This window comes from Callithrix jacchus, chromosome 13, assembly GCF_049354715.1.
Source record: "Callithrix jacchus isolate 240 chromosome 13, calJac240_pri, whole genome shotgun sequence".
Classification (NCBI taxonomy): Eukaryota; Metazoa; Chordata; class Mammalia; order Primates; family Cebidae; genus Callithrix; species Callithrix jacchus.
In genome coordinates, this window is record NC_133514.1 from 5019509 (window position 1) to 5039054 (window position 19546).

At 47.2% G+C, this 19546-nt stretch overlaps 1 protein-coding gene across 3 annotated transcripts in view; it reads left to right on the forward strand.

Moving 5' to 3' along the window:
• The window catches only part of MYOM2 (myomesin 2), a 170820-nt gene that overhangs the window by 136798 nt on the left and 14476 nt on the right, over nt 1-19546 (forward strand). For all 3 annotated transcript variants that reach the window (XM_054243663.2, XM_035269819.3, XM_035269818.3), the window contains 7 exons: nt 3549-3693; nt 3813-3872; nt 6051-6118; nt 12851-12964; nt 13154-13241; nt 13771-13809; nt 18331-18436. In XM_054243663.2, coding sequence (XP_054099638.2) covers nt 3549-3693; nt 3813-3872; nt 6051-6118; nt 12851-12964; nt 13154-13241; nt 13771-13809; nt 18331-18436 — 620 coding nt within the window. The remainder of the gene's footprint in view (nt 1-3548; nt 3694-3812; nt 3873-6050; nt 6119-12850; nt 12965-13153; nt 13242-13770; nt 13810-18330; nt 18437-19546) is intronic.

Sequence of the window (19546 nt, forward strand, 5' to 3'; positions counted from 1 at the left end):
GATGGGCAGGAGAGAATGTGCCCCTCAAGGGCACAGAGAGCCGGGAATGACCGCGGAGTAGCAACGCAGGGACCTGGAGGGTGGGCTCAGCAGAGAGGGCTGCCTGCCTGAGTGAGCTTAGGAAACGTTGTTGTGGGACAGGAATGGGGTCAGAAGACACAGGCTTTGAATGTCGGGCAGAAGAACTTAGAAACCAAGCTGAAGAAAATGAACACACACACACACACACACACAGAGAGAGAGAGAGAGAGAGAGAGAGAGAGAGAGAGACACAGAACCAAGCAGCTAATAACATTCATCTTCTAAAGCCTCTCCAGTGGCACTGGCAGGTGCAATCTCTAAACAGAAATGTAAACTCAGAGAGAAAGAACATTGTAACAATAAAGGCACGTGGTTTATCAGAAAAAGGTTGCTGATTTTCTGGCTAAACGCACATTGTTACCTACAGACAGAAACTCTCCCTAATATTGCCGCTGAGGCAAGGGTTTAAGAGGAGTGTGGTTCCAAGGGCTGACGGACTCTTGGCCCCCTGCCCCTGCCTCATGTGCTCAGCAGCACAGATTATTCATTTTTTGTTCTGTTCATGTGGCTTCAAGAGCCTCCCTCGGTCATGGGTGATATCATCATGCAGGTTGGAAAGCCTTTGCCCCAATTCCAGCCAGGATCAATCCGAAAGGCAGATGATAATTTGCAGAAAATGTTGACAGCAGCTGGAACTGCCATATTGCTAACTCTGGGCACCAGGAAGCCAAGGCCGGGCGTCCGTACTCCCGTGACTCTACAGGCGTGACTGGAGCGAGTCCTGCATTGGATGTTGGATGCCCTCCACACTGTCCTGCTCTGCGTTACTGCTGCATTTAGGACGAGTCACACACTGGGATGTGGTCGTTCCACCACCAAGACCCTGCTCAATGTCAGAGACTGTATCATCCAGGTGAAGTAAAATGCAATCCACTAGCAGCTCTAGAACCTTTCAGTACCTGTTAGTTCATCCCAAATGCTGAGTGACCAGAGGTGTGGAGAAGGAGAGCTGGGAGCAGGTGATGGCCTTGGGAGGCCTCTACCCCAGATTCCGCCTGGGTCGGGGCCACTGTGCCCGGGACGTGGCTGCACCAGGCAGGGAAGTCGAAAAGGGTGGTGGAGGGAGTTAGCTGTTGAGGAACAGAGGTGACAGGTGCAGCCAGGGATGGAGGAAGAACCGGCTGGGACAGGTTCACAATATTGGCTGACAGCTGATCTTGAAGGGAAGGTCTCAGTTGATTAAGAAGGCTTTGCCAGATCTGCAGTGGGAAGGACACTCTGGTCCTGACCACATCCATAGGCTCTCACCTGGAAGGATAATTATCTTCTCAAATTGCTTAGTGTCACTCAGTAGTGTCAGAGACCACAGCCACCTCAGCGCCATGGACTACAGGATGAGCTAAGCCCCCTCCAGCTGATTTTCTCTTCAGAAACTTTATGGATGTGTGTTTGGTGTTTCTTGCTGCCAGGCAGATGAGAAGCATGGTGTGAGGCTGCAGGATGAGTAGGCAGTGCCCACTCTCAGGGGCTCATTGACTAGTGAGACAGACAGAAGGCAGGAGGACAGGTGGGCCAGGGAGGATGCTCCCAAGGGGAGGGTGTTCCCAAGGGGAGGCAGGACTGTGGGGAACCCCAGAAATCACCAAGCCTCACCCCAGGGAATCAGGGACGTCTCCCTTAGAGCCAGTCACAGGGCTGCTTTCGGGTGAGGTGGCCACGGCAAGGGTGGGCAGAAGCTGCACTATCGCAGAGAGGCCTGCAGAGCTCAGAACTGTCTGGGGCATGGCCCTCAGGGAACTTGAGGTGCTGGCTTGCCAAGGTGTGCGATGTTTCCCTGCACCATCACCAAAGCAGCAGAGAGGCAGGTATAGCTCAGGCTTCTGTGAACTGTTCCTGTGATACAGGGTAACCTAGAAATCATGAAGCATTTAATGTTCTTAGAGCAACCAAGAGCCTCCCAGTCTTTCTCCCATGTTAGCAACAAGACAGCTGCATGGCAGGCAGGAAGGGTAATTGTGTGGGCAAATGTATGTAGTTTGGTTGTATGCATTGTGTACGATAAAATTCCTTTCTTCCCCTTGCTTTTGAGACAGAATCTCACTCTGTTGCCCAGGCTGGAGTGCAGTGGCATGATCTTGGCTCTCAGCAACTTCTGCCTTCTGAGTTCAAGTGATTCTCATGCCTCAGCCTTTCCACTAGCTGGGTTTTTAGGCATGCACCACCATGCCCAGCTAATTCTTGTATTTTTAATAAAGACTGGGTTTCACCATATTGATCAGGCTGGTCTTGAACTCCTGACCTCAGGTGATGCACCTGCCTTGACCTCCCAAAGTGATGGGATTACAGGCATAGCCACTTCACCCAGCCTGACAAAATTTCTTTTTTCTTTTTATTTTTTTGAGACAGGGTCTTGCTCTGTTGCCTAAGTGATCCTCCTGCCTCAGCCTCCTCTGTAGCTGGGACCACAGGGCTGTGATAAATTTATATACTGCTACACAGGAAAACTTGTTTTCATGCTTACAAAGAAGAGATGGTCTAATATATAGAATATATATTGGTAAAGACCAGTGCCATATGAAATTGGTTTGAAACACCTCTAAAAATTACATAGGCTGACTGATGTTTTAAAAGGTTGCATTAGAATTAGAGTTATTTAAGTGAAAACATGAAATTTAAGCACTAATATTAATTTATAATAATTTAAAAAATTATCAAGAAGCACAAAAAGGTAAAAACATCAAGCCCCCAAATAAGGAACAACAAAAAAAAAAACCATAAAAAAGAGAAATAAGCATTAATAAAGGCAGGGGAAAATGGTTTCAGTGACATTAAAAAGTTAATAAATAAAGATCACAAAATCAGAGGGAAATGAAAGATCAGATTTGCTCAGTTCATCTGTGTGTTAGAGAAACACCTGCTCTTTTGCTTGTAGGATTACCTAAATAAAACGTATTCATATGTATCTGTGCATATACTGTAAAAAAATAAACTTTTTAAAAATGTAAGAAATCAAAAGTCATCAAAAAAGTCAACACCTGTTGGAGGTCCATTGATCCTTTCCTCACTGGAAACCCCTCACCCCAGTGGACCGCAGCAGGCTGGGGCTTGTGGGTGCTGGGTCCCGGGAGCTGAAGATGACCAGGCTTTGGAGATTGCCTGTTGTTGCTATCGTGGGATTTTGTCATCAGCTGGCGATTGTTATAATGCACATCATTTTATTGTCTCTGGTGAATTTTATCTGCTTCACATTAGGAACTCATTCTTGGGTCGGTGTGGAGTCTCTGCCTAGAAGGCACACGGTTTGCACTCTCAGATCGCCTCACATAGCGAGGTTTTGTCACAGAGTGACAGCTAGTACCTGCTGTTTGATCCTTGTTCACCCAGAGGTTTCCTTGATAAACTTTTGTTGTCATTTCTTCCTGTCACAGTCCCTTACGATCTCATGTCTGATGCAATTCCTAAATGTGGCGAGGGAAAAGTAGGAGAGATTTCCTTGTATAATTCTCTATTTTCCTTGTTGCTTGCAGGCACACAGAATTAAATGTGACAAAGCTACTGGCATTATTGAGATGGTGATGGATCGATTTACTATTGAAAATGAGGGGACCTACACTGTGCAGATTCATGATGGAAAAGCCAAAAATCAGTCTTCTCTAGTTCTTATTGGAGATGGTATGTTATATCAAATATTTCCATATGTTCTAAATGATAATTCAAAAGAAATTCTTTTGACTGGAGAGAAGCCAACATGTTTCATATATATATATATATATTTTACATATTGAATTTAGCATTCAGGACTGTGCTGGAAGAGGCTGAATTTCAACGGAAGGAATTTCTCAGGAAACAAGGTGAGTCACTGAACGGCTCCCGCACCCCCAACTTAAAGCAAAGACTTAGGATTGGAGTATTTGTCAGAAGCAGATTCTGTATGATACCAAGTGCCCCTAGAGGCCGTTTTAAGTGATTAAGAGGTCAGGCCAGGACAGGCATGGTGGCTCATGCTTGTAATCTCAGTACTGGGAGGCTGTGGTGGGAGGATCACCAGAGCCCGGAAGTTCAAAACCAGCCTGAGCAGCATAGGGAGACACTGTCTCAAAAAACGAAAAACTTCCAAAGAAGCTGGGCGTGTTGGTGCATGCCTGTAATACTAGCTTGAGCCCAAGGTTGAGGTTGGGGCTGCAGTGAGCTATGATCATGCCACTGCAGCCTGGGCAACAGGTGAGAAACCCTGTCTAAAAATAAAATTCTTAGCTCTAGAAATGTGTATACTTTTCTGCTCCTTGTCCTTTACCTGTGTTTTGCCTGCATTAAAAAAAATTGCTTCTACCTTTAAAAGCCTCAGACTCACGGGTTTAATGTTCGCATTTCCTGTAATTGTCTTAAAGAAACGATCAATCTAACCAGGCTCTGTGGCTGACTTGCTGACTAACTCATCTCTTCCATACACTGCTGGGAGGTGGTTCTTCCAAAGCACTGACTTTAGGCACCCTTTGCATAAAACACTTCAATAAAACTCCATAAAGTGTACCAGATAAACTCAGGCTTTCCATAACCTGCACCCACCACTGAACCGGATTTGATCTCCTACCATGAGGACAACTTCCTGGATGGGCTGGACTGATGTCTTCACTTCCCCTCTTTCCCGGCACCCATGCCTGTCTCCGTGGTCTTGTCTCTCCTGAGGTCTTTCCAACCCGATGTCCAAAGTGGGTCTTCCCATCTCCCCATAGCCTTCCCTGCCGTAGGGGCCCCTGATGTTCCTTTTGGGGGCTCCCTCTGAACCTTCGTGAGGCGCTGGGTGTTACCCTGCACTCTGGTGGACAGACAGCTCTTCCTAACACTTCTTGCACGGCTGAGCACCTCGTAGGCCTGTGGGGCTTACCAGCTGCATGGGAAAGGAATGCGCTTTATAGCCGGGGAGTCATGAGGAAAGCGTGCCTCTAGCTCTAATGTCCAGATGGAGTCCAGCAATTTTAATGAAAAAGAATGAAGACCTGGGTGGAGGAGTCGGGGCATCACTAGGCTATAAATGTAGAGGAGGCAGTAGAGGCCGTGCCTATCACCAGGAACTTGTTCATTCTACTTAAGATTGTGTGTGAGATTTTAAACTTTCTAACTACAAACAATATATTTTAAATAGATTGCCTTTACAAATGCATATTAACTAGATACAAAGGAAAATGGATGAATTTCGAATTCTCAAACGTAACCCAAGCGCTTATTCCAAGAATATTTTTATATATAGGATTTCTGTGCTTCTTGAGAAAAATTAAAATATAAAGTATGAAACATAAAATCAAAACATTCTTTTTTATTTCATTGTTTTTATTTCTAACAGTTACAAATATTTCCCTTATTTCTGCATTATGAACTTTTTTTGGACAACTTTGTAGGATGTATTTATGTGTATGAAAGAAAGCAACATACTTTGCAAATCTGCTTTCTATTTTTGCATTGAATGGCAAAAGGGTATTAGTGTATGACTTATTCCTACAGGTACTTTAAATAAAAATGATTAATATTTTTAAAAAACCTATATAAACCCATCTTTGGTTTTATGCTATTAAGTGTATTTTACAAAATTTCTAGGTCAAACTGTTGCTTCTTCATCTCGTGTCTGTTCCTCTTGTTACGAGGGATTATATAGCACGTTGCTGAATGTTCCGTTAGACATATGCTTTCGGAAACAAAATATAACGATTTCAATAGTCTCCTTTCTTAAGTGCGATAGATGTGAGATGTCAGTGAGAAGGCGCGATCAGACGGTGTATTCCTACCAGGAAGCACACATTCCAGTGGAGAGTCCGTGTTAACGCGTGTCAGCATCCCAGGCCTGAAAATTGTCTGTTTCATTCTGCACAGCTATGGTCTTCTACCAAAAATGCACTACATAAGTATGTATAATACATGCTTATGTATTATATATACACACCATGCATATATGTGTGTGTATATACAATAGCTGTATATTTGTTTATTTTACTTTTTCATTTTTTAAAAGTTGTTTTTCCTTTTCCTCTCCTTAGGCCCTCATTTTGCTGAGTACTTGCACTGGGACGTCACGGAAGAATGTGAAGTTCGACTTGTTTGCAAGGTGAGAAGCCCTGTTCTAACAGGACGCATTAAATCTCGGTCTGCTTCCTACCTGAGAGGCCTTTCAGGGAGCAGCTGTGGCCACATCCGTGAGGCTGGTGACGAAGCGTGTGGTGTTTGCACAGGTGGGGATGGGCAGAGTGGCTTTTGGGTCCTGTGCGTTTTTTAGTACTTGAACTTCAGTGCTTGTCTTTTCTTCTTCATGCAAAGATTGCAGTGTCGTGGCAATGAAAGGCTGGATTATAAAAATTAGACTTAACTATTACTAAGTGAGTTTATGAGAAAGCACACTGTGGTGACATCTGCCTGGAAGGGCTGCTCATATGATTTTATCAGGAAAGAAAGGTATGCTTTGGGGACAAGATGCTTTTTTCACTTTCAATTAACAGTTTAGTAAAACATTTTATTATTACTAAATATAAAAATCTCGTCTTTTTTTTTTTTTTTTTTTTTTTTTTGAGATGGAGCCTTGCTCTGTCACCCAGGCTGGAATACGATGGTGTGATCTTGGCTCACTGCAACCTCCTCCGCCTGAGTTCCAGTGATTCTCCTGCCTCAGCCTCTTGAGTAGCTGGTGTTACAGGCCCCTAACACCACACCAACCTAATTTTTGTATTTTTAGTAGAGAGAGGGTTTCACCATGTTGGCCAAGCTGGTCTCGAACTCCTGACTTTGTGATCCGCCCGCGTCGGCCTCCTAAAGTCCTGGGATTACAACAGGCATGAGCCACTGTGCCAGGCCTAAAAATCTGTTTTTTAAGCAACAAACCTTCAATTTAATAACTGTCTGCCATTCGACTGTCTCAGTATGAGAGGATGGAGGAAAAAGATCAATAACGCATTATTTTTATCCCCAAACTGGTTTTTTATTGTCCACTGGATAAGAGAGAAAAGTAAACAGATAATTTCAATAAAGAGATGGTTCCTGAGGTGCCAGTGCCCAGGGGACTAAGAATTAAGCCAGTGAGTGGGAAGACATGGCTCCAGGAAGATCCCGCAGCAGGGAGGGACAGGCAACCTGAACTGTGCACTTAGAAATAAAAACGACGGGCTGGGTGCGGTGGCTCATGCCGCGGTAATCGCAGCACTTTGGGAGGGCAGGGTGGGCGCATCATGAGGTCAGCAGACCGAGAGCAGCCTGGCCAACATGGTGAAACTCTGTCTCTATTAAAATACAAAAAATGTAGCTGGGTGTGGTGGCGGGCGCCTGTAGTCCCAGCTACTTGAGAGGCTGAGGCAGGAGAATAGCTTGAACCGGGAGGCGGAGGTTGCAGTGAGCCAAGATCACGCCACTGCACTCTGGCCTGGCAATAGAGCAAGACTCTGTCTCAAAACAAACAAGCAAAAATAAAACCCCAAGGCTAGCGGGCAGGTAGGGGGTTCTCCCACAGGGCGCAAAGGCCCCAAGGACTGTTAGTGCAGTGACCAGGGTTGCTTGTTGACAAGGAAGGCGGGAGTTGGCAGGGCTGGAGGATGATGCTTCAGCAGGCTGCTGGGAGGTGGTCACCCCAGCGGGGCAGTTTCATTGCACAGAGTGAAGATTTAGGAGACATATTCAGCACTTAAAACTAGGAGAGGTCAGCAGGCAGCGGGGTAAGAAGGCAGTGCACTGGGGACTGGGTGTGGGTGAGAAGGTAGTGCACTGGGGACTGGGTGGATGAGAAGGCAGTGCACTGGGCACTGGGTGTGGGTGAGAAGGCAGTGCACTGAGGACTGGGAGGATGAGAAGGCAGTGCACTGGGGACTGGGTGTGGGTGAGAAGGCAGTGCACCGGGGACTGGGTGTGGGTGAGAAGGCAGTGCACTGGGGACTGGGTGTGGGTGAGAAGGCAGTGCACTGGGGACTGGGTGTGGGTGAGAAGGCAGTGCACTGGGGGGCTGGGTGGGTGAGAAGGCAGTGCACTGGGGACTGGGTGTGGGTGAGAAGGTAGTGCACTGGGGGGCTGGGTGGGTGAGAAGGCAGTGCACTGGGGACTGGGTGGGTGAGAAGGCAGTGCACTGGGCACTGGGTGTGGGTGAGAAGGCAGTGCACTGGGGGACTGGGTGTGGGTGAGAAGGCAGTGCACTGGGGGACTGGGTGTGGGTGAGAAGGCAGTGCACTGGGGACTGGGTGTGGGTGAGAAGGCAGTGCACTGGGGACTGGGTGTGGGTGAGAAGGCAGTGCACTGGGGACTGGGTGTGGGTGAGAAGGCAGTGCACTGGGGGGCTGGGTGGGTGAGAAGGCAGTGCACTGGGGACTGGGTGTGGGTGAGAAGGCAGTGCACTGGGGGGCTGGGTGGGTGAGAAGGCACTGCACTGGGGGACTGGGTGGGTGAGAAGGCAGTGCACTGGGGACTGGGTGTGGGTGAGAAGGCAGTGCACTGGGGACTGGGTGTGGGTGAGAAGGCAGTGCACTGGGGACTGGGTGTGGGTGAGAAGGCAGTGCACTGGGGGACTGGGTGTGGGTGAGAAGGCAGTGCACTGGAGAGCTGGGTGGGTGAGAAGGCAGTGCACTGGGGACTGGGTGTGGGTCAGAAGGCAGTGCACTGGGGGACTGGGTGGGTGGGTGACATTACCTGAGATCAGCACTGTGTTGGGTGGGCCAAGTGTTAGGGTTTTGGGAGTAAATTTAGTTTCACAAAGATTTAGCTATATTCGTGGAATGGCCGTTAAGGCCTGACCAGCTCGCAATGGGCTACGTGAGCCCAGCAGCAATGGAAAGTCAGCAGGAGCGGGTGGGTGCCTGCAATACGGGAACGCGTGGCTGTGGAGATGACACCAGTGGGTCGTGCTGCCGAAGGACAGTCTTTAGAGACAGGACTGTGACGGGTGACTGGGGTGTTCTGGGAAATTCAGATTTGAGGACAAGAGGAGAGCAGCTCTGGGTGATTAAGCAGAAACCATCAGAGAGTTGAGAGGGACAGTGGGTGACTCACTGGCCACTAGGAGGGAGGGCCTTCCGGAGTGAAGCCCTGGAGGGTGTGGTGAGGAGGGGCGGCAGAAGGCAGCACGGGCCACGGGCTGGGTGGCGGGCTCTGTGGCAAGGCAGGATCTCTGTGGTGGGCTGAGGAGTTGGGAGACAAGGGGCATGTGAGCAGGAGCCTGCCGCACTCCGAGGTGCTCAGCTGGCAGTGAGGAGGGCAGAGGGCTTCAGGGCCGGCTTCTCTCTCCTCCTTTCTGGATGGGGACACTCAATCCTATTTACCGGTGAAGGGACCAGTGGAAGAGGAGTCACAGGAGAAGGAAGGGGAGGGCATGGGGACGCGAGGGGGCGGTGCTGGCCTGGAGCAGACGAGCCCAGGAGGTCAGCACAGCCGTGCGGGGGGCTGCTCGGCCCCAGGACAGCTCCTCATGAAGGACCAGGGGGGACGCTGAAAACCAGGACAGAGCCAGCGGCAGATCCGGCGGTGCAGCCCGTGGGTTTCAGTCTTTCCAGTGAAGGGTCGGAGGTGTTGAAGATGAGGAAGGTGGCCCACGGGGAGGGTGTGGCAGGAGTCGGCTGTGATTGCCACAGGAGCTCCTTACTGAGTTAGATTGGAAATCATTGTTGAGGGCACCAATGTGGGGACAGCTTGTAGTGGCCCAAACAGGTGCGCTGGGGTTGATGTTTCCAGATGTGTCCAGCGCCCCTGGTGTGAGTTGGGAACAGACTCGTGACTGGGGTCTTGCCGGTTGGATGTTGCAAGAAGGGAAGATGGACTAGGAGCTCTGGGTCCTGCTTAATTGTAGCTCTGTTGGTCAACCAGCTGTGTAAGCCGGGCAGGAAAGTGAGGCCAGGCGGGCTAAATGGAGAGGAGGAAGGGCTAAGCGTTGGTGATCACCACTGGGCCACCCCGGCGGGGACACTGGGGTGCGGACTTGTTGTGGGTTCATGTCAGGTGGGGACCTGCCATGAAGAGGAAGTGCGTACTGGCAGCCTGGAGGTCTGCAGTGGGTGTGGACCTGGGGATTTGCAGGAGGGCGGGGCGTGGGGGCTTGGAACTAGGTGGGTGTGGAACGAGGTTGCTCCTAGAAATTCATGTGAGGAAAGCACCTGTCTTCCTATTCTGACCACCCTCAGTATTGGTAATTAATTTGCAATTTGATTTCCTGTTTATATATGTTTTAATGATAACTAGAGCCAAGGCTTTGATCTCAAACACGCTCAAAGCTGTGATACAATTATTATAGAAAAATACTTAGATTTACTTTTGGTAGTGAATTTCTTGCTCTAGTATATCTAAAAGGAAGATTCAGAAATGAAAACATTTATAGAAGAAGAGAAGGTCACTTGCAAGGAAGCTGCAGGTGAGATAGTCTTTAGAAGTCCTGCTCAACAGACGAAAAGAATAATGAATATTTAAAGGGAAGAAACGCGCCAGGTGACTGAGGACAGGCTGTGTGTGTGAGTCCGTTTATGCTGGAAAAATAACTTTCTCAAATGATTTGCCCTACGCAGAAAGGTGTTTCCATGAAATTTTAGCCATCAGCATTGCGAAAATCAGTTCATGAGGGAGTCGGCAGGTCAAAGCCCAGACAGAACAAGTCAGGGCGACTTAGCTGCGGGCGGCTTATTCTTTGTTGTGCCTTGTTCTGACTGCGCCATAAAAGGCGCGCTGTGCACTCCCCAGGGCAGTGGTGAGAACCCCGGGTTCTGCTTCCCATAGGCTCTGATAGCATCTTCGTGGACAGAACCGTCTATAAATATTTAAAAGTATTTTAGGCTCCCTGACTAAACGGTTTCATAAATCTTTAAACGCAGACATTGGGAAAACTAACATTACTTGAAATTTGAGAACTTTTTGGGGCAGTTTGGTACATTTGATTTCCATTCCTGTGTCCCTGTCCAGCCTGTGATTCTGTGCGCCATTTTGTCCACACAGTTCTCCATTTAATAACATGCTGCAGATAGTTATTTTAAAAGTTATTTACATGAAAAAATACAGGTAGAAAAATTTATGCAAGGAAACCTTCACATTGTGACTTCAGAGCAAACCACTTTTAAAAGTTTAAGACACAGAGAAACCTCATTCATAAACAGAAGAAGGTCTGTTAAACGTTTCTTACACAGCAGATGTGGAGAGTGAGGGCTGACTCTTAGGAAGTGTGAGTCAGGCGTGGGCCATATGAAGCGTAAGAGGTGAGTCATTTCTTTCCTAGATCTTCATGTACAGTTTAGGTGCCCATATTTTACAGAGTTTATGGTAGAGAGAAGTTGAGGGAGTGCAGAGAGGCCACCTCCCCCACTTATAGGACAAATACATTAATTACAGATACTTATTTTAGAAAAAGAAATTGAAGATCATTGGAAAGGACCGGCAATGTAAAATTTCTCTGAAGAAAAGAGGAAGGGAAAACAGTATTGGTTTAAGAGACAGTAAGCAGGCTGGGTACGGTGGCTCATGCCTGTAATCTCTGCACTTTGGGGGGCCAAGGTGGGCTGATCATGAGGTCAGGAGTTCAAGATCAGCCTGGCCAACATGCTGAAACACCATCTCTTCTAAAAATACAACACTTAGCTGGGCATGGTGGCGCACGCCTGTAGTGCCAACTACTCAGGAGGCTGAGGCAGGAGGATTGCTTGAACTGGGACCCACCTGGGAAGCGGAGGTTGCACTGAGCTAAGATTGCGCCACCACACTCCAGTCTGGGCTGCAGAGTGAGACTCCATTAAAAAAACAAAAAAGAGAGAGAGCCAGGAAGCAATTAGATTGGTATTGAAAATATACACCAAAGAAAATTTAGAAATATTAAAGGAAATCGTCTGCTAGAGCTGTGGAACCTCAGCCTCAGTCCATTCTAAGATTTGTTATCAAGGAGCGGTTCTGACTTTAGAAGGAAGACCTTACTTTCCAGCTCAGGGGACACCTTCCATCCAGGTATCCCACCAACATTGATGGGATAACCCCTGTGTGCCAGGCAGGCAGCCATGCACTTAGGGACAAGTGTTAGTGCAACACATGAAACCTCTTACTCGCGGAGATTAAATTTCATGCAGTCAGGGACGATGCCATTTCCCATTGCGGTGTGAAAATTCTGAGCCGCGTTGCACTGTTGCCCTCGCGGAACTTACCACACTGTTGAATCCTTCACACTCTTGTCTTCAACATGATTCTTCCTGAATCCACACGGATGTGAACCTGGAATTGTCAGACTCCGTAATCCGCTGGGAGTCGTACGTTCTGGCCTGCCGAGTCAGATTTTTCCGTCCTGCAGGCAGCGCGTGTGAATTGGAATACTCGCTCGCCTTTGGAGTCCGCAAAGCTTAGTTTCTAGCCAGTGACTGAATCGTGAGGAGTTTCAGTAAAGGGAAAGTCCTCATTTCTAGCGGGTGTTTTGTGTTAAGGTTTCGTTTTCTCTGTTCCTAAAATGTTATGCTGCAAAAAAAGCAGCTGCCAAGCAAGTTTATAGACCTCTCAGAATATTCCACTTTATTTAGAAATCCCCAAATATATTGCTTACGACTTTATCAATGACATTTCATATAGGCCAAAAGATCTTTATGCCGTCTATTTTCATGGACGAGAACGATGAGAATCATTTGTCCTGTGAGCCACTGTGAGGACTTCATTGTTTTAGAAGCTGGCATTTAGAAAGGTGTTTGAGGTTATTAGGAGTGGCAACTTTTCCATAAGCCTTTGTCTGAGATTGTATATAGTAAAAATCAATGTTTTTTTTGGGTGGGGGGGGGCTCTGTGATTTAAAATTCTAATAAACTTTCTTTTCCTCACAAGTCAGAACGATTTACATACTAAACTTAAGACTTCTGTCTCATAGGTTGCAAACACCAAGAAAGAAACCGTTTTTAAATGGCTCAAGGATGACGTTCTGTATGAAACTGAAAAAATGCCTGACCTGGAGAGGGGAATCTGTGAGCTGCTCATCCCAAAGGTATGAGGCCGTGAGTAAAACAGGACGAAAGCTAAACAAAAATGGCATTTTCAAATAACTTGTAAGTTCCGCAGTCCTCTAGTTTGCATGCTGAATTTCAGTGGTTTGAAAAGAAAGCGTTTTGGAGTTGATTACATTTTCCGCTGTGGTATTAACTTGACATAAATATGGAATGTGTTCTCTTTGTAGTTGTCAAAGAAGGACCATGGTGAATACAAGGCAACCTTGAAAGACGAGAGAGGCCAAGATGCATCCATCCTCGAAATAGCTGGTAAAGGTAAAAGAAAACCTCCTTTGTTCTGTGAGCAAGAAATTCATCTCGCCAACAGGAGGCAGCGTGTGCTGAGGGCTCGTCTCTCTCTGTGCTCAGCTACAGCACCCATTGTGTCTTCAGCAGTGTCACTGAGGAAGGAAATCTGCTTGTTCTTTGTCTGCCCTCAGAGCTTCTTCAGTGTTTTAGAATAATGTATGGTGTTACCCTGGCTTTACATGAAACGCCATTTCAGTCCATCGTCAGAAGCCAAGTTTCATCCCATTACTCATGCAGTTAAGATGCCGGAAACACTTCAGTTAAATGTGGAGTTGGATTTATGCTGAGTCAAATGTTCTTGATCCTTGTTTAAAAGCAAATAGGTTAGAAGGATTTATCGCGGACATAAGCCTTTTATGGATACATATTGCCATTTTAATGATTCATTTTTCAACTGCACATCACAATTTCGTGTCTTGATTTAATTAAACATTGAAAATGCTGCTTTCTCTTAAAATTGCACCTCGTAATGGTATGTATCCCTTCTCCTTTTCAGTGTATGAAGATATGATTTTGGCAATGAGTAGAGTCTGTGGTAAGTAAATGCCTTTTAATTTTCAAGTCATCTTGGGTTGCTGAAATCACGATTTCCTGAGATGGGCAGTCTGTGCTGCCAAAGAGGACGCGATGGAGCTGCCAGGGGTGTTCTGTTCAAGGCCTCGGATCGAAGGGCTGGGCACTGATCTGCTGCTAGTGACACCCCCCTTTTTTTTTTGAGATGGAGTCTCCCTCCATTACCCAGGCTGGAGCGCAGTGACGTGATCTCAGCTCACTGCAACCTCCGACTCTCTGGTTCAAGGGATTCTCCTGCCTCAGCCTCCTGAGTAGCTGGGATTACAGGCACAACGCCACCATGCCCAGCTAATTTTTTGTATTTTTAGTAGAGACGGGGTTTCACCACGTTGGCCTGGATAGTCTCCATCTCCTGACCTTATGATCCGCCCACCTCGGCCTCCCAGAATGCTGAGATTACAGGCATGAGCTACTGAGTCTGGCCTGGTGGTGATACTTCTTATAGGACTTCCCAGAGTTTTGTCTGGAGTCTGAGTTTCACTTTAAAAAACTCAGTTTTGGCTTCCTGATTAGCCACTTCTATCCTGCCTTAGGTTCATTGAGATGATTGCTTTGTACCTAATTGCTATCAGCAGCTTTCTACACGTGTTGAATAGCCATAATGAATTTTGAAACCTCTCACTTTGCCTCATACAAATTAAAGGATGTGTTATCTTTATAAATCAATGCTGGAGGTGGGATTGCTGGATCACACGTCAATTCAGCTTGTTTTTGGAGCAACCGCCACACTGTTTTCCATAATGGCCGTATTAATTTATTTTGCCACCAACCGTGCACAGGCGTTGCCTTCTCTCCTCTACAGTATTTGATCTTTTGTCTTTTGATAATAGCCATTCTAACAGGTGTGAGATGGTATCGCACTGTGGTTTTAATTTGCATTTCCCTGATGATGAGAGATGTTCAGCATTTTTCATGTATCTGTTGCCCATTTCTCTGTCTTCTTCTGAGAAATACCTGTTCAGATCCTTTGCCTGTTTTTAGTGGGTTGTTTTCTTGCTGTGGAGTTCAGTTCCTTATGGATTTTGAGTATTAGTTCCTTAGCCAGTGCAGAGCTTGGGTCATATTTTCTCCCAGTCCATGGGTTCCTTCTCCATTCTGCCAGTTGCTTCCTTTGCTGTGCAGAAGCTGTCGTGCGGTCCCATTTATTCACTACTGCTTTCGTTGCCTGTATTTTTGGCATCCTATCCAGGAGATCGCTGCCCAGATCCATGCCGCGAAGATCTCCCTGAGCTTCCTTCCAGCAGCTTCGCAGTTTCAAATCTTAGTTTAAGTCTTTTATTCAATGCGAGTTGATTTTTCCCTGTGGCTTAAGTTAAAGAGCCTGTCTTTCCCTATTGTGTCTTCCTGGCATCTTTGTTGAAAATCAGTTGACCATCAGTATTTGGTTTTATTTCTGGGCTCTTGATCCTGTTCCATTGGCCGATCTGTCAGTGCCATGCTGTTTTGGCTTCTGTAACTGTATATTTTGAAATCAAGGAGTGTGATGCCTCCAGCTTTGTTCTTTTTCCTCAAGGTGGCTTAGGCTATAGAGGCTTTTCTTCTCTGGTTCCATATGACTTTTAGGATTATTTTTCTATTTCTGTGAGAAATGACATTGAAATTTTGATAAGAATTGCATTAAATCTTTAGATCACTTTAGGTAGTAAAAATGTGGCCTTATTCTTATACTCATGGAATTATTTTGTGTTACAATATCTCATAATGTGCCCAGAGGCCACTCATGGATAACAGAACTGACCAGGAGGTCATGCAGAGTGAGTGTGTATAAGACAAATGTAGAAGGCTGAGTCCTCCCTGTGCTCATCACCTTGAGGCACACATATACACACACACACTCACATCCCCCCAGTGACACATGCATACCCCCACACACACTCACATATTCACACTGGGGGAGGCCGATGGAGGCTGGGGGAGCACTGGAGGAGGCTGGGGGATCACTGGGGAGGCTGATAGAGGCTGGAGGAGCATGGGGGGAGGCTGATGGAGGCTGGGGGAGCACTGGGGAGGCTGATGGAGGCTGGAGGAGCACTGGGGAAGGCTGGTAGAGGCTGGGGGAGCACTGGGGGAGACTGATGGAGGCTGGGGGAGCACTGAGGAGGCTGATAGAGGCTGGAGGAGCACTAGGGAAGGCTGGTAGAGGCTGGGGGATCACTGGGGGAGGCTGATAGAGGCTGGGGGAGCACTGGGGAGGCTGATGGAGGCTGGAGGAGCACTGGGGAAGGCTGGTAGAGGCTGGGGGAGCACTGGGGGAGACTGATGGAGGCTGGGGAGCACTGGACGAGGCTGATGGAGGCTGGGAAGCACTGGACGAGGCTGATGGAGGCTGGGGGAGCACTGGGAGAGGCTGATGGAGGCTGGTGAGCACTAGTGAGATTGATGGAGGCTGGGGGAGCACTGAAGAGGTTGATGGAGACTGGGGGAGCACTGGGAGAGGCTGACGGAGGCTGGGGAGCATTGGGAGAGGCTGATGGAGACTGGGGGAGCACTAGGAGAGACTGATGGAGGCTAGGGAGCACTGGAGAGGCTGATGGAGGCTGGGGGAGCACTGGAGAGGCTGATGGAGACTGGGGGAGCACTGGGAGAGGCTGATAGAGGCTGGGGAGCACTGGGAGAGGCTGATAGAGGCTGGGGAGCACTGGGAGAGGCTGAGGTAGCTGCTTCTGCTCTACCTGCTTTGCTCTCAGGCTGGTCTGACCCTCTGTGTTCTGCCTGGTTAGGGTGGTGCTAGTCTCATGAGTCAGTGTCGGGGAATTTGAGTGGAGGAAGGTGGGTCGGTTGGGGAAAATGGCTCCGCAGTGTTTTGACTTCACCTAGTTCCCAAGCTGGTTTTCAAGTTGTGATTCCTTGACAGGTGAACTCCGCTCTCCTGGTAGAGGAAACACAGTCCCACCTGACTGGGGAGGGGAGATGGTGGTCAGGGATCTCTGCCTTTTATAGATTTTCACTAACCTTCATGCCTGCAGCCAATCCACCTGTGGGACCCGGGCTCACTCCCTTCCCTGGGTGCTTTTTGGCTTTCTTCGCCCCCCAGTCCCCTCCACTTCATGCTCCTCCCTCCACCTCCCAAGGCTCCAAGCTCAGGATGGGCTCAGTCTCTCATTTCCTCCCCTTGTGTCTTGAGTTCCTGCATGTTTTGCTCCTTTGCAGTGGACTAGCGGGGTTCAGGGAGGTGTGGAGGTCCAGGCAGGCAGCACCTTGGGATGACACAGGGCCGCGGCCGCAGAGTTCACACAGGATCTCTTCATTCTTCCCGCAGCTGTCATGGAAGGGGTCTTCATTTATTTATTTTTGGTTGATGTTCTTTCTTTCTCCAAGTGCATTTAAGGATAAAAAGAAAACAAAGAGCTTCACCATCATGACAATTTTTATTTTGTTTCCGTTTCTTTACATAGTTGGAGTCACAGAAACTGTTGCTTCCCCCCCCCCACATATTTTATAATAATTTTCTTTGTTTTAGATAGATGCTACATTTACATTCAATTTCAAAAATAATTACATATTGTTTCATGGAATCATGATATCATGATTTAAACTCTTTTCTATAGGGATATTAATGAGTTTTCATTATTTTGAATAATTGTACAATGCACATCTTTGGTCAAGAAAAGGCTTTTTTCAATACTTAGGAATATGTTCTTTGAGTGAACTCCTAGAAGCACAATTACCATGTAAAAAACAGACTATTTTTAAGATTTATAATGTAAATTTCCAGTTGCTTACCAAAATGAAAAACTGTTTAAAATGCCTCTTTGCTGCAACATCCTCCTCAACAGTTGGTGATCATCTTGTTTTCCATTATCTGTGCCAATTATGTAAATGTAATTTTCTAGGTGCCCATAAGTGAATGTAAATTTCCGAAGGTTCAGAGCTTCCGCCGTCATCAATGCTGCTTCCTCATCTTCTCCTTCCCGACCTCTGACCCACGGAGCATCCACCTCCATCGAATTAGTTTACCTTTTAATTCCAGACACACTGTGTGTGTTCTCGTTTCTTGCATTTTCTTATTGCTCCTGGGGTTTATTCTGCCTTCCTTCCTCTGACCCAATTTTCATTTCTCTTGAAGAACCAACCGAGGTGCTCCCGTCTCCCTGAGTCCCACCTGAAGGAGTTCTGCTGAATGTTAATGTCCCTTCTGCTGATTTTCTACGCTCACATAGCATTTGCCATGTGCCTTGTTGTTTTCCCTCCTTTTCTTAAACAAAGCTGCTGAGGGGCAGATATCGAATCTTTTTAGACAATTCTGTCTTTTATAGTATTCTGCAAGGAGCTTTTCAGATAATTCCAGCACTGTGAGAGCTTGCTTAATGAATGGATACAGCCTGGGAATAAAGTGTAAGAACGTGTGGCTGGTCAACTTGACGAGAGACACACGTGAGAACAGGATTGCAGGTGGGGAAGGAGGGCTCGCCGCTGTGCTGCCCTCCATGATTGCATAGCACACACTGCTTTTCCTAGATTGAGGATGTTTTGTTTTCTGTAGGATCATCTGCTTCTCCGCTGAAGATACTCTGCACCCCAGAAGGAATACGACTTCAGTGCTTCATGAAATATTTTATGGAAGAAATGAAAGTGAACTGGTATCACAAGTAAGTGTGATAGCAACCAATGGAGGCTGTGCCATAGAGGGGCCAAGCAGGGCGCACAGCTGGGACTGGGAGCTCTGTGGGGAACATCAGGGCACTGCCATTTCCTCAACATTTTATGATCTTGAGCAATTGTGACAACCTTTAGTTCAGGGAAGGGAGCCTTGACAGCAGTGGAGAGGACATGGAAGAAGGGACAGAGAAGAAATGCCTGACGATGTTAGAGACAAGTTTCTCCAGTGTCTGTTTCCCGAGGTGGCTCAACTGGGAACACACATTTTCTCTGGAAGTGAGCAGAGAGCTGAGGCAGAAATAATAAATAATGTATGGGAACAAGACTCCATATTTCCAGGCTGTTGGGTTCCCACTAGACTTGATTAAAAGTAAAAGGACCAAAACAAGCCCAATCATCAAAATTAAAAAAGAATAAAGACCAAGTCTGAATACACACTGTAACAACCTTGAATACAGCAGGGTTTTCTGTATTTCATGCTTCTCTGCGTGAGGGAGGGTCACTGGGAAAACTCCCAGAGACTTTTCACGCAGTCTACAGCACTGGGCAGGTCCCTGCTGCCCTGCCTCCGGGGGCGGGCTCCTTCCTATCGAGAGCACAGGCTGACATCTGAAACAAGCAGGCAAACTGCTCGCTGAATTGAGGAGCCCCCGAAACAGGACTCACGTCAGCGTCACCAACCCTTAGACAAAACCACCATTGAAAGTGGACTTCAGGCCAGGCAGGCAGTGGCTTTCCTACGCCATCCTGATGCCAACATGTTCAAGCCAGTTATTTCATGGTGTCCAGATGCCCAGATGTAAACGCTTCTCAGTGCACTATACCCAGGGCATCCACACCGTGCATTGAGATGTCACAGTTATCTAATGAATATTTCCAAAGGCAAGTGTGTGGCTATGACCGTTTCAACTTTAGTATCACTGGTGTGCTTCATTGACTGTAAGTAAACCGAAGGGCTGAAAGCAGGTGTGTTCTTTGCATTGTTTCTTTTCTGTTTCAGTTTTTGACATTCTATGCCTTTGTCTCATAATGCTCATTACATCTTGGAATCCTGCATGTCTTTAATTTTACTAGCCTGGTATTCAGATTCACAGTCACAT